This window comes from Sorex araneus, chromosome 3, assembly GCF_027595985.1.
Source record: "Sorex araneus isolate mSorAra2 chromosome 3, mSorAra2.pri, whole genome shotgun sequence".
NCBI lineage: Eukaryota > Metazoa > Chordata > Mammalia > Eulipotyphla > Soricidae > Sorex > Sorex araneus.
The window spans coordinates 49,827,632-49,854,032 of NC_073304.1; the positions used below are offsets into that span (position 1 = coordinate 49,827,632).

Here is a 26,401-nt window from a genome sequence, read left to right on the forward strand (position 1 = left end):
TTTCTAATAGCTTAATAGTCACACTTGCGCGTGACTCCCAGCCTCCTCAGAGTGCCTTCCCAAAAAATCCTAAGACTGCCAGCAGAGGGCCAAGGGCTTAACTCAAAGGTCTGGAGCTTGTGATGTTCTTGGGGGAATCCTAGGTTTGACCCAGGCACCACAAGGTCCTCTAAACACCATTCTGTACCAAGAGTAGCTCCCGAACACCCCTGGGTTTGGCCTTATCCCTTCCCAAATTACACTGTAAACCTTAAACACATCATTTTACTTGTCAGTTATTCCTCATAAAGCTGAGGTGTGCGTGTGGGGGAGGGGAGGGGGGATAGAGAAACCAGACACACCCATACACATAATTTCCCTGCTTGGGGTGTAGTAGATAGTATGGGAGTTGGAGATAATATAGGGGTTAAGGTTCTTGACATCCATACAGTCAACCCCTGTTCAATCCCTGCTACCTCATATAAACCCTAAGCACAGAATAGTCCCTTAGAACTGTTCAGGTTCTCCCCGCTGTTGGAGAGGATGTGGGGAGAAAGGGACCCTTCTTCACTGCTGGTGGGAATGCCGACTGGTTCAGCCCTTCTGGAAAACAATTTGGACGACTCTCAAAAAATTAGATATTGAATTCCCATTTGACCCAGCAATACCACTGCTGGGAATATATCCCAGAGAATCAAAAAAGTACAATCGAAACAACATCTGCACATGTATGTTCATCGCAGCACTGTTTACAATAGCCAGAATCTGGAAAAAACCCGAATGCCCCAGAACGGATGACTGGTTGAGGAAACTTTGGTACATCTATACAATGGAATACTATGCAGCTGTTAGAAAAAAGGAGGTCAAGAATTTTGTAGTTAAGTGGATGGGCATGAAAAGTTTCATGCTGAGTGAAATGAGTCAGAAAGAGAGAGACAGACATAGAAAGATTGCACTCATCTATGGTATATAGAACAACAGAGTGGGAGACTAACACCCAAGAACTGTAGAAATAAGTACCAGGAGGTTGACTCCATGGCTTCGAGGCTGGCCTCACGTTCCGGGGAAAGGTCAACTCAGAGAAGCGATCACCAACTACATTGCAGTCGAAGGCCATGTGGGGGAAGGGAGTTGCGGGCTGAATGAGGGCTAGAGACTGAGCACAGCGGCCACTCAACACCTTTGTTGCAAACCACAACAGCTAATTAGAGAGAGAAAGCAGAAGGGAATGCCTTGCCACAGTGGCAGGGTGGGGTGGGGGGGAGATGGGATTGGGGAGGGTGGGAGGGACACTGGGTTTACGGGTGGTGGAGAATGGGCACTGGTGAAGGGATGGGTTCCCAAACTTTGTATGAGGGAAGTGTGAGCACAGAAGTGTATAAATCTGTAACTGTACCCTCACGGTGATTCTCTAATTAAAAATAAATAAATTAAAAAAAAAAAAAAAAAAAAAAAAGAACTGTTCAGGTTCTCCCCTCCCCGACCAAAAAAAAAAAAAAAAAAAGACTCCCTGAAAATTTATTTCATTTGTCACTGTCACTGTCACTGTCATCCCGTTGCTCATCGATTTGCTCGAGCAGGCACCAGTAACGTCTCCATTGTGAGACTTGTTGCTGTTTATGGCATGTCGAATACGCCATGGGTAGCTTGCCAGGCTCTGCCGTGTGGGCTAGATACTCTCAGTAGCTTGCAGGGCTTTTTGTATGAAAATTTATTTCATTTGCATAAATACAAAACTATGGTCAGAGTGCTAGTACAGGTGCTTTCCTTGAATGCAGGTAACCCCAGTTCAATACCTGATACCTCTTACAGACTCTAAGCACAGAGTCAAATATCTGCTGAGCACTGACAGGTGTTCGCTCACCCCTGAGAAAAAGAATTCTAGCAAAGTTATTTTATTTATTTACTTATTTATTTATCTATATATTTATTTTGCTTTTTTGGTCATACCCAACAATGCACAGGGATTACTCCTGGCTCTGCACTCAAGAATTACTCCTGGCAGTGCTCAGGGGACCATATGGGATGCTAGGAATCAAAACCCTTGGTTGTTTCTCTCCAACCCCAAAGTTATTTTATTTATATGAAGCTCCAAATATATAAAACTAATATATCATGCTCAAAAACAGAAATATAGTTGTTTGGGAGTATGGAATTTATGGAAAGGGGTATAGAGAATGTTCTTGGGTAATGGAAATGTCCTTTGTACAGTTGGGTAGTGTTTACATGGATTATACATTAAGCTCATTAAATTGCATTTTCCAGATATTTGCAATGTAAATTATGCCCCAATAAAAATATTGTTTTGCTGAGATGAGGTAGAGTACATGCATTGCATATGTGAGGCCTTGCATTTGACCCCTGGCCAATTTTCTTTTTTCTTTTTGAGTCATTCCCAGGGAACTCAGGACTTACCTTTAAAATGATTTTTGTTTTGTACTTTTGGATATTGTTGCTAGCATTCAGGAGGCCCTGGAGTGCTGGGGACCAAATCTGAGTTTTGTGCTCCAGCTTTGGCGCTCTCTCACTTGGATTTGAAGGCTGAGAGAGATAGGGGCTAGAAGAATTTTGGAGTCATGCTCAGATAATTGTTAATTGAATAAATAAGACTGAAGGATTTAGAGCCAGGGAGATAGCGCGAAGGGCAGAAGCACATGCTTGTATGCTGGAACCCCAGGTTTGATCTCAAAGCACTACTGGTAGGGACCACCTAGCACCAGACTGGGACTAATCCTCCGCAAACAAAACAAAAAGACTTAATGAGGTAGTCACAATGTCCAGGAAGACATGGGAATTCATTTTGGGAACAGGAATCACCCAAATTGTAAGAGAAAGCAAGGTGTCATTTTATCTCAGATTTTTTTTTCTTTTTGGCCACATTCAGCCTTACTCAGGGACTACTCCTGGTCTAGTGCTAGGGGTTGGGTGGGGGCACGATGTGTGACCAAGCCTTAGACATGCAAAACATGCCCTGCAATCTCCTGAGCTGGTTCTCTAGCCACTATCACTGGTTTCTTTATCTTTCTTTTTTATAATTGACTTCTTAATATAAAAATCAAAGTTAAAAAAAAACAGATCATGTTATACCTGAGTACCCTCTACTTGAATTTAATAATTCTTAATACTGGTATCACAACTTTATGTTTGTGTGCATATTTTTTACTTTGAATTTTGAAAGTTGCACATCCTAAAAATTAGTACACTTCAGCATCCATGTCAGCATCCATTTCCTAAAAATGAGAGATATTCACGTACATCACCATATTATCATTATGTCATCTAAACAATAATTATCGAATATAATTATTGTTTATATTATATAACTATCGAATATAATTAAAAATTCAATCTCTTTCAGGATGCCTGAATGACATCAGGAGCAAATACATGACATTCATTATCTCACACAGCTTCTGTGGAGCAAATACACGACATTCATTATCTTAATTTCCGTAGATCGGAAATTTAGGAATAGTCTCTTGGGGCGGTTCAGTGTCTCTCTTGCGTTTGCAAAGTCAACAGTTTGGTCACGCTGCAATCATCTGAAGACTTCACGAAAGCTGGAAGAAACAGCTTCTGAAACTGCTCACACACAGGCTGGCATAATGGTTTTTTGTTTTGTTTTGTTTTGTTTTGCTTTGCTTTTTGGGTCACACCCAGCGATGCTCAGGGGTTACTCCTGGCTTTGCACTCAGGAATTACTCCTGGCAGTGCTTGGGGGACCAGATGGGATGCCGGAAATCGAATCCGGGTCGACCGCGTGCAAGGCAAACGCCCTACCCGCTGTGCTATCGCTCCGGCCCAGGCTGGCATAATGGAAGGCGAGCAGGTTTTGGGCTGTGGCCCTTGATATTTTCACACACAGCTCTCTCCATGGAGCTGCTCCAGGGCAGTTGGTGTCTCCAAGAGTTAGCACCAGAGTACGAATTAGAGAGAAATAGCAATGCCTTTGATGGCCAGGCCTTAGAAATGTGCTGGGTCATCTCCTCCATCAACCAGCAAATATCACGGCCACAGCCAGCTCCTAAAAAGGATCCATCGGTCTGGTGGCACAGGGAGCAGGGTATACTAGAGATCCCGGGACCGCTGGGCGGCTTGGGGCGTGGCCCCGGAGGGGCGTGGTCATCCCAGGAAGGGGCGGGGCAGCTGCCGTGGCGCCAAAACGCGAACATGGCGACAGACCGGCTGCGGAGCCGGGCCCTCTCCGCCTTCAAGTTGCGCGGCTTTCTGCTCCGGGGGTGAGTCTGTTTGGGCAGCTAGCGGGGCAGGAGGTTTGAGTCAGGACCAGATAGCCGCGCCAAGCTGCCGGAAGCGCCGCGAGGGGGTTAGGTCTTAGATCACCGACCTTAAAAAAATAACCGGGGCGAAGTCAGTCTGCCTGCGTCTTGAGTCTGCGATGCGCGGGGCGGGCGCGTTGCCTCCCACCAGGCAGGACCAGGCGCGCCTGCAGGTGACAAGTGGACATCCGCGGCCGTTCCTGATCACTGCGACTTGGCACCCCCCAGCGCCAGAAGTCTCAGCCTGTGCAAAGTGAGAAACCTACGAAACCGCGCTCCTGGATGCAGTTCCTGAGCGTTCGCACCAGGCCGGGTGCTTGTCAGGAGTTGTCAGTTTAATCCACTGTTGAAATTGTGGACCGCCAGCCTTCGCAATCTTGGGTCACGGAAGAGTTTCTGGGGAGTTAAACAAGTGGATGCATTTGAAGCTTATTCCTAGATCTGCGGCTTTTTCTTCCAGGTTTTAAGATTTTCTTTAGCACTTTTGACTCATATCCAGTTTTCTTGGTTCTATAGTGTGAACATTTGAACATTTCCAAGATTTTTGGCAATTTTTTTTTTTTTTAATGTATGCTTTATTTGACTGGAGTGGGTTTGGGCTACTGTGGTGCTTAGGGGTGACTCTTGGCTCTGGATTCAGGGATCTCTCCTGGAGAGCTCTAGGTCCATGTGGAGTGATGGGAATTGATCAACGGGATTGATCATGTGCAAGACAAGTATCTTATGTGCTGTATTATCTCTCCAGCCCCCAAAAGGTAGAGGTTTAACAGCACACTCTCATCTCACATTTTCTTTGGGTCAGAATTCGGGTAGACTTAGCTGATTCCTCAGACACAGTCAAAATGAGGTTATCTGATGTCCACTGGATAGGATTTGCTGTTTGGTTGGCAGGATTCAGTTCTCCGAGAACCGATAAATTGAAGGCTTTAATCTTTGATGGTGATCCTGAGTTTCTTATTCTGTGGGGTGAAGCTATCAGGAGTCTAATAGAAGACTTCTAGTAGAAGTTTTGCTTGATGGTTTTTTGTTTTTAATTGTTTTGTATTTGGGCCATACCCAGGGTTTTGGGGTTACTCCTGACTGAGCTCAAGGATCACTCCTCCTGGTGCTAGGGGGATGATATGCATTATCAGGGATTGAACTGAGTCAGCTGCCTGTAGGGTAAGCACCTACACCTCTCTGCCCCCTAAATTTATTTTTTAACATGATGATAAAGTGGTGCTGGAGAGGTAATTCAACAGTCTGAGAACACTTTTCATGTGGGAGGCCCAGCTTGGATACCTGAGCACTACTGGGAGTTATTCCTGAGCATCACAGGTATGGCTGGAAAAACTGAAAAGAAAAAAAGATGATAAGTAAAATGTTTCATCACTCTCGGTAGTTTCTACTAGTAGAAACAAGTCATGGGTCCAACCCACACTTCAGGTAGAAGGTGGAAGGAAATGACGATGGGCCTAATGAGGTTTGCAGAGACCAGATCCTATATAGCTTTGGTCTGTCCTAAGTACTGTGCCAAGATTCACCCAAAAAGTGTGTAATGTTAGGGACTCAGTTATCATTTGTTTATGAACCATCATCAGTGTGCTTAAGATTGACACAGTTTGACTTTCTAAGGATCATCACCTGCAATAAATGGAGAGATGTGATACCCAAGTATGAGGTAATAAGCAAATAATTCACATCATAGAACAATTAGTGTGATGACTATTAACAATCATTGATGTTAAGCATGTTATATGCTCTAAATGCAGATTAGCATGTAAACTAGCTAGTTATTTTAAGCAGATTGTTCATCCTGAGAATTATCAAGTTAATAAATATATACTTGAGTGTTTTGATCAGGACATTGAGGCAGACAGAGCCCTGTTTCAAATGTCAAGTAATAATATTGGGCAGATTTTAGTGTAAGATCTAAGTATATATGTGGGACCTTAGCAATTTCTGAACGGAGTGGTGACTGCATCAGGCCTGACTGGCCTTCTGAGGACAAGGATTGCTTTGGCTTTAAGAAAAGTTAGGTTAAGACTTCCATCCCGGCCTGGCCCAGGTTCCAGCTCTGTAGGCCAGAGAGGGATTACAAAGGTTGCAGTTGTGGTAGGAGGCACTGCTGGAGGCTCAGGTGCTCAAGTGCCCATCAATTCCGCATCCCTGGCTGCAGTCCCTACTGGAGCGCACAGTCAGAGAGGCCAGACCTGCCTGATGGGCCAAAAGAAAAGAAAAGGAAAGAAAAGAAATCTTACGTTAATGAAATAAAAGGAAGAAACTGTTTAGTAAACACAGGAAACATAAGTACTATTTGTAAGGAAGGAATAACTATCTTAATTTCGAGGCAAGATTGATGAGTATTTGGTGGTGTTTTGTATAAAACTTATAGACTTAATGCCAATGGTATCCTCTTTCTATTCCCTCTCTTATCAGTGAAGCTACTAAGTACCTTATAGAAGCTCTCCAGTCTATTAGTGGAGTGGAGCTTGAGGATGCACTGGATAAGATCATTGATGCAGTTGAAAAGCAGCCCTGTAAGTAACATATTTTGATTGCTCTTAAGTTGTTAGTAGTTCTACATCTTCCATTAGATGCATGGACTGAAGCAGAAGTTGAGGATTCAGTATTAGAATATCCCTGCGTTAGGATATATACCTGTGGCAGTACCTTTTCCCAAGGGGTAACCACCAATTCTTAGAAACTCTTTTATACTTCTCTTGATGAAATCCACTCATTTTTCTGCATGCTTGTTACTGTGTTTTATTTGAATTAGGTTTCCCAGATGTTTTGGGTAACAAAATAGAACTAAGCTAGGTGACTTTTCCTCTCCTTTCTTTAATTTTTGCTGTGTATATGTGTGGTGCGGGGGGTAGGAGGGGAGGCAATGGAAAACCACACCCAGTGGTCCTCAGGTCTTACGCCTGGCTCTGCACTGGGGATCACTCCTGACAGGGATAAGGGTAACTGATGGGGTGCCAGGGCTTGAATCTGGTAGGCTGCTATACAAGGCAAGTGCTCTACTCTCTATACTATCTCTTTAGTCCATCCTTTCCTGTTTCAGACTTTCTTCAGGGATATTTTTGTTAAATGCTTAATGTTTTATCAATACATTAACCTTTCACCATCAGCATGACCTGCAGTAACATACTGAATATAGTACACATGTATTAGAAGGGTAAACGGTAGCTATATTTTATTTCCTTGTGGATACCAGGGATGAAATCCAGGTCTCAGGCATGCAAGGCATGACCTTTACTTCTGAGCCACATCTGGCCCCAGTGCTGGCTATTATTATTACCATGCCTCCTGCAGCAACAATTGTGATAAGAAGTTATACTATGTAGCTCATTAAATCCAGGAGGCCACAGACGTGTTTGTAAATGGAATTTGTGGAAATTGATTTTTATGCATTGTTTAAAAATATGATTTTGAAATTTTCTTTTTAGTGTCATCAAACATGATTGAAAGATCTGTAGTGGAAGCAGCAGTCCAGGAATGCAGCCAGTCTGTAGATGAAACAATGTATGTGGATAAAAGAAGCTCTTCCCTGCTAGCCTTTAGCTACCCTTTAGCGGTGCTATTTAGTGCTTTATTTATGTATTTATTTTGCTATTTTGGGTCACACCCAGCGATGCTCAAGAGTTACTCCTGGCAGGCACTGCACTCAGGAATTCCTCCTGGCCGTGCTTGGGGGACCATTTGGGATGCTGGGGATTAGAACTCAGGTTGGCCACGTGCAAGGCATACGCCCTACCCGCTGTGCTATTATTGCTCTGGCCCAATGCTTACTTTATTTTTTAATATTTAATTTTTGTGTGTGTGATGCTGGGGATGGAACTCAGGGCCTCACATATGTAAGATATATATTCTACTTCTGAGCTTCCTTTGAGCTATATCCCTAGGCCTGGGAGTGCTTAAATTATAATAATAATCACTGTCACTGTCACTGTCATCCCGTTGTTCATGGATTTGAGCTCTAGTGGGCGCTAGTAATGTCTCCATTCATCCCAGCCCTGAGATTTTAGCAGCCTCTTCTTACTTGTCCTTCCCAACCGTGCTATATTAGAGGCTCTTTCAGGGTCAGGGGAATGAGACCCGTTGTTACTGTTTTTGGCACATTGAATACGCCACAGGGAGCTTGCCAGGCTCTGCCGTGCATAATAATAATATTAATAATAATAACAATAATATATCCACATATATATGTGGGTATATATCTTTATATATATCTATATCTGTATCTATCTATATAGCTTGGGGGAATCATAGGTGGTACCTGGGACAAAGGGAAGGTAGTTTATTTACTTTTTTAAAGTTGGAACACTTATGTAATAGTGTTTTAATTTTTAATTTTTATTTTGTTGCTGTGCCAGGGATTTAATTCATGGCCTCACACAACTCTGATGCTGTAAATGTTTTAAAAATTCTTTCAAAGGGCCAGAGAGATAGTATAGCCTCTAAGGCAACTGCCTTGCAAGCGGCCATCCCTTGTTCGATCCTCAGTACCACCTACGATTCTGAGTCCTGCTAGAACGATCCCTGAGTACAAAGCCAGGGTAAGCCCTGAGCACTACTGAGTGGCCCACAACCAAGAAATGAATGAAAAAAACAATGTTGGGAGTGAATCTTATTTTGTAATACTATAACTGATAAAGTAAATGTGCATAATATAAATGTACATATAGGAGAGTTTATTTTTAAAGGTGTGTGTGTGTGTGTGTGTGTGTGTGTGTGTGTGTGTGTGTGTGTGTGTGTTTTGGCAGGGATAGGGGGGCATACTTCGTAGTGCTCAGGGCTTACTCCTGGCCCTACACTCAGGGACCACTCCTGGCAGGCTCTGAGGATCATATGGGGTACCTTGGATCAAACCCAGGTTGACTGCATTCAAGGCAAGACCCTACCCACTTTATTATTGCTCTGGCCCCTAAGATGTGATGGGTATTTTTTATATAAATTTTCTTTTTTAACAGATGACATTCTTTTTGCTTTGTGGACTATACCTGGAAGTTCTAAGAGACTACTCTTGCCTTAATGCTTAGAGATCACTCCTCACAGTGCTCAGGGGACCAGGTGGTGCTGGAAATCACACCTGGGCTTTCTCCATGCAAAACGTGTGCTCTGGCTGTTGAACTGCCTCTCCAGTTCCTAGATGTTAGATAACTTTCTTGTTGTGTTTGATTTTTGGACCACACCTAGTGATGCTCAGGTCTTGCTCTATGCTCAGAGATCACTTCTGACAGTGCTCAGAGGAACGTAGGCAGTGCCAGATATTGAACCCAAGTCTGCCACTTGCAAGGCAAGCACCCAACTTACCTTTCAACTTGATTTTTTTGTTTTTGTTTGCTTGAGTGTATTGGTAATGCATTTATCTCTTGAGAGAAGCTAAAATTATTATCCCTACATTTTGGTATTATAAGAGATTTTATATGTCATTGGTAAAAATATATATGTATACATATAATAAAACATTATTATATTGCCAATGTTACGCTCACCTGAAATAATGTTTTAGTAAATTGAGTCTGTGTTCTTTGTGGGATATTTTTCAGAGAACATATTTTCAATATCATAGGAGCATTTGATATTCCACGCTTTGTGTACAGTTCAGAAAGAAAAAAATTTCTTCCGTAAGTATACAATTACTGATTTTAAGCTAATTTTAAATAATTTTAAACATATGAATGTCATTTTTGGAGGGTATATAGTCTCATGTTTCATTTTTGGCCTATCTTGGTGATTATGATAGTCATAAATGAATGCTTTTTTTCTAGTCTATTACTGACCAACCACCCTCCACCAAGCTTATTTGGAACAGCAAGAGATAAAGCAGAGCTGTTTCGTGAACGTTATACCATTCTGCACCAGGTAATTGGGGAAAGGCATTGTCTTAGCTTAGGTAAGACCTAAGGATAATTGAAGGTTGAAATTTTGTAGTTTAGTTTGTCATTTGATAGACTATTACTGGTCTCTGCTTGAAAACATATAAGGAGATACAGAAATAAAAAAGGAAACTTTTCCCTTTGCAATAATGATAATAATAAAAATAGTAGTTAATGTTTGTCATCTACTTTTGATAAGCCAGGGATTGTGCTTAATTAGTGTTTTCTTTTTTAAAAAATTAATTATTATTTTTAGGCCTGCATGTGACAAGAGTGTTAACTTCTTCATTAACTCCAACCCTTGTATTGTCTACTAACCGTAAAGGATTAAAAAAATTTTTTTAGCTGGCATTTTAATAGATATTGTTCACCTCAGATTTGTAACATTAGTTTAAAGACAGCCCTTGATCATGGTACTGCTTAATTGTTGGGTTTTGTGTTTTGTTTTGTTTCTGTTTGGTATTGCTGAGTTTTAAATGTGCATTAATATTTCATGTGAATCTTAATTTCTTATAGAGAACACACAGACATGAATTATTTACTCCTCCAGTGATAGGATCTCACCCTGATGAAAGCGGAAGCAAATTCCAGGTTAGAGCATTACCCTAATTATTTAGAGGGTGGAGGTTTAATATTTATTGCTTAAATCTAATTTATTGAATTTTAACTGAAATTGAATCACTGGTTACTGTCTAACTAGCTAACTAAGCTGTATATTCCCATACTTAATGGACATATAATATACATCATAACCATACCTTGTGTCTTGGGTCACACAAATTTGAAAACAAATGTACTTATCATATTCAGAATGTGATACGAAACTTCAGTCATTGGTAAAGGCCAGAGTTGATGTGGTGTTTCTCTTAGGGTATAATTCTTCCAAGCCATCATACAGCTTTTTGTACAATAAGAATATAATTCTGAATTTTATTTGATTTTCTACTCTATGTGCAAATGCAACACTTACTTATTGATAAAAACATTAATTTCTTAAGAGAAAGTTTCCTATCTCTAAGAATTTATTTTGCTTTATTTTAGCTTAAAACAATAGAAACTTTATTGGGCAGTACAACCAAAATTGGAGATGTGATAGTTCTTGGAATGATAACTCAGTTGAGGGAGGTAGGTAAAAACTTAATACCATCAAGGTGGGGGAGGTAACACAGAGGTTAAAGTGCTTGCCTTGCATGTAGTTGACTCTGGTTCAATCCCTGATGCTATTTATGGCCAGGAGTGATTCCTGAACAGAGCCAGGGGTAAGCTTGTGCAATGTCAGATGTGACCCCAAAACCAAAAATAAATTAATAATAAACTTGATAGCATCAGACTTTTATTTTCAGCCTTTGGAATGCTAAAGTATTGACTACTTAGAGCATTTGTACAGAGTACAGAATATATTCTTCACTGCAAGTACCTTTGAATATTCTTTGAATATATTCATATCTAATTGAGTACCTTAGGCACAAGTCACTTTTTCATCTGTGTTTGGTTTCTTGGGATATCAAGAAGTTGTATCTTGTATGTAGGACTAGTTTATATAATATAAAATTAGATTGTAGTTTTTGGTTGGGGCTGGAGCGATAGCAAAGCAGATAGGGCGTTTGCCTTGCATGCGGCGGACCTGGGTTTGATTCCTCTACCCCTCTCGGAGAGCTTGGCAAGCTACCCAGAGTATCCCACCCGCATGGCAAAACTGGCAAACTACCTGTGGCCTATTTGATACGCCAAAAACGGTAACAAGTCTCACGATGGAGATGTTACTGGTACCCACTTGAGCAAATCGATGAACAACAGGATGACAGTGAAGTGCAGTGCAGTTTCTGGTTGAATCGACAGTATTGTGTTTCTGAACAAGCATAGCTGCAGACCACCCCCTTGTTCCTTTGAAGTGCTGTTGATTTCTTTAGTGAAGCTACTTAGAGAGGTGCTCCTTTGGAAGCCAGCAAGTATTTCTTTGCATTGCTTGGTCTTTAATGGTCATTCCCAAACACTGACAAAGAGTTTGAATCTCAATTAAGCAATTGATTGGAGTTCACCAAACTAGTAAATGGAAAGACCTGGCCTAGAAACTACATATTTTTTTAAAAAATTCACTGAAGTCTGTACTATATTCTGTTGTCAAAACGTTCAATGTTTAATTTTGTTGTAGTAGTACATGGATTAATATAGATATATATATCTTTTTCAGGGCAAATATTTTCTAGAAGATCCAACAGGAACAGTACAAGTAGATCTCAGTAAAGCTATATCCTTTGCTTTCTTTCCTTTTTTTTTTAAAAAAAACTATGTTACATGAACTGGGGTAATTGAATACAGATCATTCTCAAGTTTATTTGTTTTTCCAGTATAACTTCTATATTTATGGTGGTAGTGTTGAATTTAGAGGCATAATTTAAGATCCACAGGGCCAGAGAGATGGAGCTGAGCACATGCTTTGCTTGTAGACCAGTAGACCAGTAGACCCTGGTTTGATCCATGGCACTACTTGGTGATCTGAACACATTGGGAGTGATCCCTGAGCCATTGCCAGGTGGGCCGAAAAACAAAAAGAAAGAAAGAAACAAATAGTTTTCATTTCCCTTTAGTTGGAGAATCCATTTAGATCACTGAGGAAATTTATTATAATATTCTGAGAATGAACTGATTTGTTAGTGTTAGTAGGCTTTTGGAATCAGGCCTGGAGACATTTTGAACTTAAAACTTCTATTACAAAAGTCATGGTCCATGTAGTTTCACATGTGAAGTTTCTGGATATATTATTTAGCAGTCCTTTTGGCCTCAAGATGTATGTTGACTTTATCACTACCTCAAGTATTGAAATAGATTTTTTTTGACTGTTGTGTACCAGTTTCATAGTGGTTTATACACAGAGTCCTGTTTTGTCTTAGCAGAAGGTAAGTCTGTTTCATTTTTTTCTTGTCTAAGTCACTCTACACTAAAATCATTTCTATTATTTTAAAAAATAGTATCGTAATATAATTTGGGAGAACACTGATTATGCGTAGTATTCATAATAAAATAACTCTGAAGGGAGAGATTGCTCAAAAGGCTGACATATAGCCTTTGCATGTGGGAGATCCAGGTTCCATCCCTGACATGGCAGGGGCCCCTGGAGCACTGTGGGGAATGACCCTCAAGCACCAAACTGAACTGAGTCTGGAGTAGGTCCAAGCACTACCAGGTATGACCCAAAAACCCAAAACAAAAAAAAACTGGCTGCTCATTGGCCTGGGTTTTCTGTAAGAGCCTAACAAAATATTCTGGAACAAATGCTAATGGCTATTCAACTTGTAGATATGCTGAAACCCATAGATTGTACAATTTATTTATTTATTTATTTATATTTTGCTTTTTGGGTCACACCCGGCGATGCACAGGGGTCACTGCTGGCTCTGCACTCAGGAATTACTCCTGTGCTTTCGCTCCAGCCCCGATTGTACACATTTAAAGGGAGAATCAAGTGGGATATAAATTATTGTAATAAAATTGGGTAAAAAAAAAATCTAAATTTTCTTGAGAGTCATAAAATAAGACATGTCTCTATACCTAATTACTGTGCTCAAGGAACATAAAATTAAAAAGTGAAGTTTCACTTCTTGGTGCTGAAGCAAGTACAGCAGGAGGGTGTTTGCCTGGCATGCGGCCAACTCGGGTTCAATCCCTGACACGCCATATCATCCCCTGATGACCGCCAGGAGTAATTCCTGAGTGTGCAGATCCAGGAGTAACCCCTGAGCATTGCTGAGTATGACCCAAAAAGCCAAAAAACAAAATGTTTCACTTCTTTTTTTTTTTCCTTTTGGGTCACGCCTGGCGATGCACAGGGGTTATTCCTGGCTCTTCACTCAGGAATTACCCCTGGCGGTGCTTGGGGGACCATATGGGATGATGGGAATCCAACTCGTGGCGGCAAGGCAAATGCCCTACCTGCTGTGCTGTCACTCCAGCACCCACAAAAAAGTTTCACTTCTTAATCTATTTTTATTTAGTGAAAACTTTTTTTTTTTTCTTTTTGGGTCACACCTGGCTCTGCACAGGGGTTACTCCTGGCTCTGCACTCAGGAATTACCCCTGGCCGTGCTCAGGGGACCATATGGGATGCTGGGATTCGAACCCGGGTCGGCCGCGTGCAAGGCAAACGCCCTACCCGCTGTGCTATCGCTCCAGCCCCTTTAGTGAAAACTTTTTAAGTAGAACTGAGACTATCTCTAAATCTGAAGTTACCTTGTAGCTCAGTCAAACTGGCTCCCTCTGTAGTTAGTGGACCAGGATGAGATGATAGCTTAACATAACAGGTTCGTGTTTCATTGGTTTATCTTCTCAGAAGAATAAGATAAATAAAAGTGATTCATTCCTTTTTTGTTTCAGGTTGGTTTGAAGATCAAGTGTTTCATGTAAATGCATTTGGATTTCCACCCACTGAACCCTCTAGTACTACTAGGTACAAACATGTTTAAATTGAACTCTAGAAACTTTGTAATAGGTAGCCATAATTGTAATATAGGTAGCCATAATTGTGAAATATTATCACAAGTCCGGGCTTTGTGTCAGAATGCAAAGAGAAGTGAAAAATGAGATCTAGAAATTTGAGCTTTATATGCATGTGAAAGCTAGCAGATTGACTCCAGCTTAACTGGCCTTTGCTCTGTTTTGATGTTGGGAGGGGCGGGGTGGGGGGTGGGAGCAGTAGCATCACACCCAGCCATGTTCAGGGCTTACTCTTGGCTCTGCGCTCAGGAATCACTGCTGGTGGTGCTCACTGGAACAATATGTGGTATCAAAGATTTGGATCAAGGTTGGCCACATACTAGGCAAATGCCCGAGCCCCTCTATCATTTCTTTGGCCCAACTCTGAGAGTTTTGAATAGGGTTTCAATTCCAACTCTTACTCATGTTAATGGGGCAGCCTAAGGTAATACACTAAACACTTCTGAGTCTGAACCTCATTTTCTCTTTTGTAAAATAAAATAAACCCTTGGAATTTTTAATTTTTTTTATTTTTTTTTGCTTTTTGGGTCACACCCAGCGATGCACAGGGGTTACTCCTGGCTCTGCACTCAGGAATCACCCCTGGCAGTGCTCAAGGGACTATATGGGATGCTGGGAATTGAACCCGGGTTGGCCTTGTGCAAGGCAAACACCCTACCCGCTGTGCTCTGTGCTATTGCTCCAGCCCACCCTTGGAATTTTTTTTAAAGCATTTAAGATCATGTCTGTCTGATACTTGCATACATATATTATCTATATATATTTCTACTTAGGATAAAAGGTTCAATATTCCTAATGCAGTATTTGCAGTAACAGAGCTACAGTGAATAACCAGAATAAACTTTAGGGGCCTGAGCAATTGTACAAAGCAGATTGTGTTTGCCTTGCACGAAGCCAACCTAGGTTTGATCCCTGGCGTCCCATATGGTCCCCCAAATACTGCAGGAGTAATTCCTGGGTACAGAGCCCTGAGTAACTACTGAGCATTGCTGTGTGTGACCAAAAAAAGAATAAACCCCAACAAGACAGTAAAACACTAAAATGAATAATACTATACTTTTATTTGTTATTGGGCTTTATTTAATAACATGCAATAATGGGCTGGAGCAATAGTACAGTGGGTAGGTTGCTTGCCTTGCATTATGTGGCAAATACAGGTTCAATCCCTGGCACTCCAAGGAGTGCCCTTAAGTCTTCTAAGGAGTAATCTCTGAATGCAGAGCCAGGGCTAAGTCATAAGCACTGCTAGGTGTGGCTTTTTATATATATATATATACTCAGCATTTTATTGCCATGGAATATTACTTTATGATTTATGACATTCTGCAAATAATATTCTGAGTACATATATTGTCAGTCTCTGTTTGGTGTTCACTGGGGGTAAACACACTACACAGTCAGTCAAATAATTAGCTGGCATGGGGCTGGAGTGATAGCACAGCGGGTAGGGCGTTTGCCTTGCACACGGCCGAACTGGGTTTGATTCCCAGCATCCCATATGGTCCCCTGAGACTGCCAGGAGTGATTCCTGAGTGCAGAGCCAGGAGTAGCTCCTGAGCATCGCCAGGTATGACTCAAAAAGCCAAATATATATATATATATATATATACACATATATATATACTAGCTGGTCATAAATTTGATATTCTACAAAGGAGAAGTGCATGTCCTATAGTGATAATTGAGAAATCTAACCTTTTTTGCAATTCTTGGTGGTGCCTTCTTTGGATAGTAACATTAAAGCAAGATGGTAGTTAGTGTAGACTGGGCACAAGCATTTGGTAGATTACCTTAATTTTTACCTTGATTTCTTCTCTCTTGAGAAGTTTTAAGTTTCTCCACATTTCCATTTTGGGATATAGGTTAGTCTTCACAGATATTCTTTTTATTTAATTTAATTTATTTTTTGTAATGGATCTCCTCACTGAGGTGCAGTTACAGACTTACAAACGTTCGTGGTTACATTTCAATCATGCAGTGCTCAGTACCCATCCCTCCACCAGTGCCCATTCTCCACTACCAATGATCCCAGAGTGCCTCCCCCCACCCCCGCCTCATCTCCCCCATTCCGCCCCACCCCACTTCTGTGGCAGGGCATACCTTTTTGCTCTCTCTCTCATTCTGGGTGTGGTGGTTTGCAATAGCGGTATTGAGTGGCCATCGTGTTCAGTCTATAGTCTATTTTCAGGACATATCTCCAATCCCGAGAGGGCCCTCCAAGCACCCTTTACTTGGTGGTCCCTTATCTATCTGAACTGCCTTTTCCCTCAGCGTGTGCAGCCGGCTTCCAAGCTATGGAGCAGTACTCCTGGTGCTTACCTTTACTATTCTTGGGTGTTATTCTCCCTGCTTCACACATTCTTATATACTGTCATCCCGTTACTCATTGATTTGTTAGAGCAGGCACCAGTAACGTCTCTCATTGAGAGACTTGTTGTTACTGTTTTTGGCATATCCAATACGCATGGGTAGCTTGCCAGGCTCTGTGGTGCGGGCGCGATACTCTCGGTAGCTTGCCGGGCTCTCGGAGAGGGGCGGAGGAATTGAACTCGAGTCAGCCACGTGAAAAGCGAACGCCCTACCGCTGTGCTATGGCTCCAGCCCCACACATTCTTAATTCCTTAAAAATAATTTCTTAAAAAAATATGTATGTGTGTGAATATATGTAAAATGACTTGAACTTGTGACTCCTACACAAAGCATGTTCTTCAGCTTTGGAGTTGTCTTCCCAACCCTAGAATAGATTTTTAGACGTGGAACTGCTTAGTCAGGCCATTGACTCTTTTGGAGTCTTTTCCTAGGTATTGTTGAATTGCATACCCATTTCTCCTAATTTCAGTTACATAGGACCTTTTTGTATGTTTCACTCAGTTTTTAAAGACACAGATATAACCTACTACTTAAATATTTTCTGCCTTTGTTTTGCTTCCTTTCTTATTTTAGAACATTTAACTATTTCCCCCAGTGCTGGGGATCAAACCCAGGCTTTATGCTCAGTGGCACAGTGGATTCCTAGCCCAAATGTGTTTACTTTGTAAACATTACAAAGACTATACGTTTTGTGGTATTATTTGCAGGAGAAAATTGTATTATTAGAAATTATCTAGATTTGTAAAATTATTTTTTAAATTATCTCTAATCTTGGAGATAATATAGAAGATAATAATGTATTATACTTAATTACTTAGGGCATACTATGGAAATATTAATTTTTTTGGAGGGCCTTCTAATACATCTGTGAAAAGTTCTGCAAAACTCAAACAACTAGAAGATGAGAATAAAGATGCCATGTTTGTTTTTGTATCTGATGTTTGGTTGGACCAAGTAGAAGTGTTGGAAAAACTTAACACCATGTTTGCTGGTAAGTATCATTGTTTATGTATGTTCTTTTAAAACTCTTGTACGGGATCATGTACTAAAACAGTTATTTTGGGCTGGGAGAAATAGTACATACACACATGCATACACACACACACAAATCATTTTATGTGTTTTAAGTCGATGCAGTGATCTGGGATGTATTCAGTAGTATAGCACATACTTCTCAGGTATGAGACCTGGAATCTATATCTGGTACTGCAAAAACATAATGATATTAAATTTTCTCAGCAGTAAGATAGCTTATAGTTCATCTTAAAGACTTAATTTTCACATTTGAAAAATAACTGTGTCGGGGGGGCTGGAGCAATAGCACAGCGGGTATTGTGTTTGCCTTGCATGCGGCTGAGCTGAGTTCGATTCCCAGCATCCTATATGGTCCTCTGAGCACCATCAGGGGTAATTCCTGAGTGCATGAGCCAGGAGTAACCCCTGTCCATCGATGGGGTGTGACCCAAAAAGCAAACAAACAAACGAACAAACAAAAACACTTGTGTGTATATGTGTGTCTATAATGAATGGTAATTAGTCTTAAGTCTTAAGTATAGCAAGAGAGAATAAGAGGTTAAGAGCTTGGAGTCTGGGGCTGTATAGCAAAAGCACAGTGGATAGGACATTTGCTTTGCTCTCAGCAAACCAGGTTCAATTCCTGGTACCCCCATGTGGTCGCCGATCCCGCCAGGAGTGATTCCTGAGCTTAAAGACAAGAATAAGCCATGAGCACTGCCAGGTTTGACCCCAAAACAGAAAACAATCCCCCCCCCTCCAAAAAAGAAAAAAAAGAAGAACTTCGAGTCTGAAAGAACTGGGTTTAACAGCCAATAACCTTGAGCACGGTATATTCAGCATATAGGCATTTCGTGAGGATTAATTCACTGTAGGACATAGCACTTTGTAAGTAGTCAATAGTGAGAACTATGATTACTATTATTTGGTTAGCAAGTTACTTAAATATTATTAGGGCCAGAGAAATAGTATAGTGGGTTAAGGCATTTGTCTTGCATGCAGCTGACTCAAGTTTGATCCCTGGCACTACATATGGTTCTCCAGGCACCTCCAGAGTGATCCCTGCACCTTAAGTACTACCTCATGTGGCCCCCCAAAAATAAACAAATGTTATTATAATGGTAGTAATGGTAAGTTTATATTGTTTTAAACCTGGTATCTATACTAGAAAATTTATATTTATTCTTTTATGTTTTAGGTTATTCACCAGCACCTCCAACTTGTTTTATACTATGTGGTAATTTTTCATCTGCACCATATGGGAAAAATCAAGTTCAAGCTTTGAAAGGTATTAAGGGACTGCTTAACCAGTGTTTTATATTTACTGAAAGTAAAATGTTAAAAAAATTTGTAATATTTTTTATCGAAATAGGGTTAGAGCTAATCAAATGTAATATGATTTTATGTGCAGTATATATAAATTAAATATTTGTTTAAAATTTTAGATTCCCTAAAAGCTTTGGCAGATATAATATGTGAACATCCAAATATTCATCAAAGGTAATGATTTCTACTTCTGTTTTTTTTTAAATGGGCTTATATTTTTTAAAAAACAACTAAAAAATGAATCCTTTGTCAGTAATTATTAAAATTAAAGATTGAGGAAACTAATAAACCCAGGAGGTAGAATTATCTTGACCTCCTCCTGGTGTTTGTTACACTGTACTAATGTTGTCATAAAATTTTTTTTTTTAATTTTTTTTTTTTTCTTTTTGGATCACACCTGGCAATGCACAGGGGTTATTCCTGGCTCTGCACTCAGGAATTACCCTGGCGGTGCTCAGGGGACCATATGGGATGCTGGGAATCGAACCTGGGTCGGCCGCGTGCAAGGCAAATGCCCTACCCGCTGTGCTCTCATTTCAGCCCGTCATAAAAATTTTTTAAAGGAGGGGCCCATTATCACAGCAGTAGGGTGTCTGCCTTGCATATGCGCTATCCAGGTTTTATCCTGAAACCCGTATGGTTCCCGAAGCTTGCCAGGAATGACCCCTGAGCACAAGAGACAGGAGGAAGCCCTGAGTAATGCCAGGTGTGGCTCAAACCTCCCCATCTCTCTACTGCTCTCGCCCCCCCTCAAGGAAAAGTAATAATTTCAGCCAGATATATGTATATATTTTGGGTGGAGGTCTTTTGGGTATAGCACCTAGCAGTGTTCAGGGTCTGTATCCAGCTCAGGGGGAGCTCCTGTTGGTGTTCAGAGACCAGGTGGTGCCAAACCCGGGCCTCCCACTTGCAAAGCATACACTCGGACTTATTTTTAATTTCTTGGTAACACTACTCAGAGGGTCTACAGCTTCACTTAATGGTAGTTACTGGCCACATATGTCCTTGTACACTTAAATATATAAGTTTAAATAATGCTTAAGATTCAGTCCATCACTCATGCTAGCTACATTTCAAATATAATTAGTGCAGAGAGAAAATATTTCCATTATCACAAACAGATCTCTTGAACAGTTGTGGAGAATTGGAATAGTTAATTTAATGAAATATGTGAAATTAAAAATTTTAATTTGCATGTTTTAATTTAAAGCAACTGATTATTTTTATACTATTGGTAATGTCGAGAATTTTTTTTAAATGAATTATGTTTAATTTTGCTACAGTAGTCGTTTTGTGTTTGTTCCTGGCCCAGAGGATCCTGGATTTGGTTCTATCCTACCAAGGCAAGTTTTTCAAATATTTGCAATAGTAAACTAAAGTTGGGGGTTGTATTGGTTTTGAGACCATATTTGGTGGTGCTCAGGGACTACCTCTGGCTCTATGCTTGGGACACCATGTGGTTTTGGGGATTAAGCCTACGTTTCTTCATGTAATACATATTTCAGCCCATTTAATGATCTCCCTGAAATAGTAATCAAAATTTTGTGCAATTTAAAGTGTACACTATATTACATAATTTGTTTTATAGGCCTCCACTTGCTGAAAGCATCACTAGTGAGTTCAGACAACGAGTACCATTTTCAGTTTTTACTACTAATCCCTGCAGGTAAATATTAGTATTCTGTATTATTATTTGTCTCTCTTAATTTGATTCTGAAAATTGATCTCTAAATTATTTTTAGTGGAGGGAGGTGCCACACCCAGCAGAGCTCAGGTTTTACTCCTGGCTCTGCATTTGGGAACGCTTTTGGTGGTGCTGGGGCATATAGGATGCCAGGGTTTGAACCTGGGTCAACTGCTTGCAAGCAGTGCCCTAACTGCTGTACTATACTCCAGCCCAGATCTAATCATTCCCATGTGTCCTGTAAGAAGAGTTCCAATGTGACAATGAAGATTATACATGTAAATATTTTCTGTGCCACTTACTGCCATTTCTCAGTCTCTTACTGAGAAAATACCCTTGGTCCTCTGTTTTTCTGTTTTCTGCTGTACTTCCTTGGTGACCTTACCCAGGCCCATGGTTTTAAATACTATCATTGTATTGACAACTCTCACATTTATATCTTTTTTTTTTTCTTTTTGGGTTACACCTGGCGATGCTCAGGGGTTACTCCTGGCTTCGCACTAAGAAATTACTCCAGGCAGTGCTCAGGGGACCATATGGGATGCTGGGAATCAAACCCGGGTCAGGCTCATGCAGGGCAAACTCCTTACCCGCTGTGCTATTGCTCCAGCCCCTCATATTTATATCTTTAACTCAGACCTTTTTTGTAAATTCCAGATTCATGTATACAATTATCCAGTCATAAATCTCCTAATTTATGTAGTTTGGTTTTGGTGCCCCACCCAGTAGTGCTCAGGGTATTCAGGGTGGTGCTTGAAGGGTCATATGGGGTTCCAGGGATAAAATCTGAATTTGCTGGGTACAAGGCAAGTGCCTTACCTATTATACTCTTCTCTCTCTCTCTCTCTCTCTCTCTCTCTCTCTCTTTCTCTCCCTCTGTCTCTCTGTCTCTCTGTCTCTCTCTCTCCCTCCCTCCCTCCCCTTTCTTTCTACTATCTCTTTGGTCCCTACTTAAAAATGTAAAGGAAGGCTTCAGGTTATATTCGTAATCTGGTCACTTTATACCTCCATCTCTATAATCCTCTGCAACTTTCTCTAGCCCTAATTACTAGCTATCTTTTTTTTCTTTTTTTTTTGTTGCTGGATAGGCACACCCAGCTGTGCTCAGGGCTTAACTCCTGGCTTTGTACTACAGAATCACTCCTGTGGAGACAAGAGAAAGCAGGAATTTTTGTATTGTAAAGCATTTTAGTTTTTAAGATTATTTCATTTTTTTTCTAATTCAGCTGTTTTTCATTTCAGAATTCAATATTGTACACAAGAAATTATTGTCTTTCGTGAAGACTTAGTAAATAAAATGTGTAGAAACTGTGTTCGTTTTCCTAGCAGCAATTTGGATATTCCTAATCATGTAAGTTATCATTCTTCATTAAAGTGCCTTACATATTGCACTGCTTTGAATTTTTTGTTTGTTCTTGTTTTTTGAACCACACCCAGCAGCGCTCAGGGTTGTCCTGGCTTTGAGTTCAGGAATCACTATTGCTCCAGCCTCTATTGAATTTCTTAAGCTGATAACCGCTTTTCCGCATTTTTATGTTTATAGTTCAAAATAGTTTGGGAAAAAAATTTAAATTTTGTCAGTAATTTTTGTTACTAAAGTTTAACTTCTCTCTAAAATATCCCTTAATGACCAGAAGATAGCTTGGATCATTAAAGTTTCTTATTTTGCCTTTAAAACTTTTGTCTTTAAAGTCTTAGGGGCTGGAGAAGTAGTGCAGCAGGTAGGGCATTTGCCTTGCATGCGGCTGGTCCAGGTTCAATCCCAGGCATTCCATATGGTCTCCCGAGCCTGCCAGGAGTAATTCTTGAGCACAGAGCTAGGAGTAACCCCTAAGCATTGCCAGGTGTGATGGAAAAACCTAAAATATAAATACAATTTATGTCTTGTAAATATATAAAGTATAAAAATATACTTTAAAATAGATGTAGAAGGGCTTGAAAGCTAGTACAGCAGGTAAGAATCTTTCCTTGCATGCAGCTGGCCCTACTTAATCCCCAGGACAACATGTGGTCCCCTGTGCTGGCCAGGAGTGATCCCTGAGCGGAGAGGCAGGAGTAAGCCCTGAGCACTACTGGGTGTGACACACAAACAAAAAAAGTATAATTGTTTTTCTTAACTGTTTATATGTTTATATGTTAAGTCACATTTTACAAATATTTTAGTTTATTATATATAATATATCATATATTATATATTTCAGAATGATTAGGTTTACATCAGGAGTATGTCTGTTCCTTAGCTTAAAGGTTCTCTAACATAGTTATCAATTTTTTTTTTTTTTGCTTTTTGGGTCACACCCAGCGATGCACAGTTACTCCTGGTGGTGCTTGTGGGGGGGCCATGTGGGATGCTGTGAATCGAACTCGGGTCAGCTGTGTGCAAGGCAAACACCCTACCCGCTGTGCTATCGCTCTAGCCCCAGTTCATGTTCTTGTATGTGTGTGTGTGTGTGTGTGTGTGTGAGAAGCAAGCTAGTTTTTATTGAAACTCATTTAGAAAGGTAAAAAGGGTGAGAGAAGGGGAGAAGTATGTGTTCAAGAGAGAGAACACAGGCTTCTTTAGAGTGGAAATAAAGCAAAGAAACTGAGACAAGCAAGTTTCATGTTCAAGAGAGAACACGGGGCTGAAGAGCAAGCCTCAACTCATTTCCTATCAGTGTTTCCCAGATTCTACAATTTGACATCTTCCTAATTGTTTCTCAAATTTTCTTGTCTTTTTGGGAAATAGTATTTAATTATTTACTAGCTATTTTAACTTTTCAAATGACTGAAGTTTCTTTTGTATCATTCTTTTGTAGTTTGTAAAGACCATCTTATCCCAAGGACACCTCACTCCTCTACCTCTTTATGTATGCCCGGTGTATTGGGCATATGACTTCGCTTTGCGAGTGTATCCTGTGCCTGATCTACTTGTCATTGCAGACAAATACGATCCTTTCACTTTGACCAATACTGAATGCCTCTGCATAAACCCTGTAAGAATGCCGATAATGTGATATAGTCATAATTTGTCTTAGAATATTGTCTTTAAAATAATTAAATTAGTATTTAAGTAAAACAGATTATTAATGAAACTGAATTAATTTGGCATACAGAAGTTTCTTAAATCTACAGCATGAAAAAAGGGGCACTGGTAGAGGGATGGGTACTCGATCATTATATGATTGAGACACAAAAACAGAAATTTGTAAGTATGTAACTGTACCTCAAGGTAATTCACTAATAATTTTAAAAAATATATGGAACATGACTATAGAGTAATATGAGATCTTCTGTAAAAAACAAAAAACACCAACACTTACAAATCCAAGCAGGTACTTTTCCTTTTGAGTGCCTTGGATATTTTTGGAATTACTTTCAGATAAAATTGCTAGTCATGCACACTCTATACTTATTTCCATACAGTGTTCCAACGCCCATCCTCTTAATTTGTTTTGGACACTGCTTTATCCCTTCTTGACTCTTAGTCACACTGTTGAGTTGGATCTGGCATTGAGTTAGTGCCAGTGATACCAGAACTGAGAAAGACAGCTCACTGGCCTTCTACTCTAGTCCAGGCTCGAGAGTTATTAGAGTATGTTAATCGCTCTAATTTACTTTGAGGGCACAATGGAAGGACATCAAATCCAAAATTTCACTGGAGAGGGACAGGGAAATTTTTTGCACATGAAGTTTGAATGTATTTATGTATACTTAGCACCACACAGTAAAGTTTATTTCTTAATTCTGATAAGGCCTTCCTAAGCATTTCACTGTCCTATCTCTGACTTGAAAGAATTTTGCTTCAAGTGGAAATACTTGTAGTGATACCTTCTCTAAAATGATCACATAGATTTCTTTCTCATTGCTTTATAGTCACATTTTACAAATATTTTAGTCCTGGGCAAGAAATCTTACATAAAAAATAGCAGTTACTTATAAAAAGTCTTCATTTACATTCATTTTTTTTTTCTCTTCAAAGGGCTCATTTCCAAGAAGTGGATTTTCATTCAAGGTTTATTATCCTTCCAATAAGACTGTAGAGGACAGGTAAGTGTGCCACAAAAATAGCAGAAGTAGCTTTCCCTTGGTATTATTACTTGGTTACAAACAAGATGGCCTGTGGGTGTGCTGATATTTTGTAATGCCCACTGGAAATGTTCTAGACAAGATGCTACTGTGGTTATTTCGTGTGGTACTAGGTTATTCAGGGAAACTTTCTGAATAGGTCTTACCCACTATACTGTCTCTTTGGTTCTACCAATAATGTGATTTTCTTTTGTTTATTTGTTTGGGGGCTATATCTGATGGTGCTCAGGGTTTAGGGGCCATGCTGCTTTAGAAATTAAACACAGGGCCTCCCATTTTTGCTGCCCACCCAGTTCAGTCCTGGCACCATGTGATCCACTGACCACCACCAGGATCAATCCCCAGACACAGCCAGGAGTAGTCCCCAAACTCTTCTGGATATGGCCCCAAATATTCCCAAAATAAACCAGCCTGGATTACATTGTCTTTATTGTTACTACAGTTGCTTTTGGTGAACAGAATTGGAATATGAAACTTCTTTATTATTGTGTCCCCATTTGAGTTTGGAACAATGTACTGACTTATTTTTAAAATTAATTATAACTAAATATTAGAAATATACAATAACAGAGCAATAGTATAGTGGGTAGGATGTTTGTCTTGCATGCAACCAACCTGAGTACGAGAACCCTAGCATCCCATATGGTTCCCCAAGCATCACCAGGAGTAATTCCTGAGTGCAGAACAAGGAGTAGCCCCTGAGTATCACCCAATTTTCCCAACCCCCCAACAAAGAAATGTACAATAACAGATTTCTAAAATGTTTACTTTTATGAATATTTTGTTTTCAGCAAACTTCAAGGTTTTTGAGTTCTTAAAGACCATCTGAAGAAATAAATTCATCAATTTTCTGCTTAATTTTGTATATTATGTGATTTTGACAAGAAATAAATTCAACGTTCTTAGTTTTGTATTTTATGTAATCTAGATGTTAAGTCACCATAAAATTATGGTAAACTTTAAAGTGTTATTTATGTTTTATGAAATTTAATATTATAATTATCATTGACTGTATTTTATAAAGTTTCATGGGAAAAACATTTCAGCATATTTTCATCTTTTATTTAGAAGCAAGTTTTGCTGTTGAGTGTGTAATCACTAACAACCCATACTTAGCATTTGTAGCATTGAAATGATAGCACCAAAAGAATTTTGATATAAGTTTTCTGACAAAATATTGGCAGCCCAAAAAGAATTCATAATGACAGAGTTGTTAGAGATACAAAGAGTTTTCAATATAGGAGTAATCTTAATAATTACAAAGAGCCTGAACTAAAGACTTTGTTTCTTATTAGCAGTGCTCAGGAGTTACTCTTGGCTCTATGTTC

General features: G+C 40.0%; 1 protein-coding gene across 3 annotated transcripts; it reads left to right on the top strand.

The window, feature by feature from the left end:
- The first annotated feature begins 4,149 nt into the window (after positions 1 to 4,149).
- POLE2 (DNA polymerase epsilon 2, accessory subunit) lies at positions 4,150 to 25,962 on the top strand. 3 transcript variants are annotated; one of them, XM_055130723.1, is made up of 19 exons: positions 4,150 to 4,217; positions 6,675 to 6,775; positions 7,688 to 7,763; positions 9,791 to 9,868; positions 10,013 to 10,106; positions 10,637 to 10,711; positions 11,162 to 11,245; positions 12,312 to 12,368; positions 12,969 to 13,017; positions 14,492 to 14,564; positions 17,800 to 17,972; positions 19,194 to 19,283; positions 19,441 to 19,495; positions 20,605 to 20,664; positions 20,910 to 20,987; positions 22,248 to 22,356; positions 23,804 to 23,980; positions 24,967 to 25,034; positions 25,865 to 25,962. In XM_055130723.1, exons 1-19 carry the CDS (start codon positions 4,150 to 4,152, stop codon positions 25,881 to 25,883), a joined length of 1,584 nt encoding a protein of 527 aa, XP_054986698.1. In that variant the 3' UTR covers positions 25,884 to 25,962. The 3 variants fall into 3 exon arrangements, with proteins under 3 accessions (XP_054986698.1, XP_054986699.1, XP_054986700.1); XM_055130724.1 differs by having other exon boundaries at positions 20,608 to 20,664; XM_055130725.1 differs by lacking the exon at positions 9,791 to 9,868.
- Positions 25,963 to 26,401: the final 439 nt, after the last annotated feature.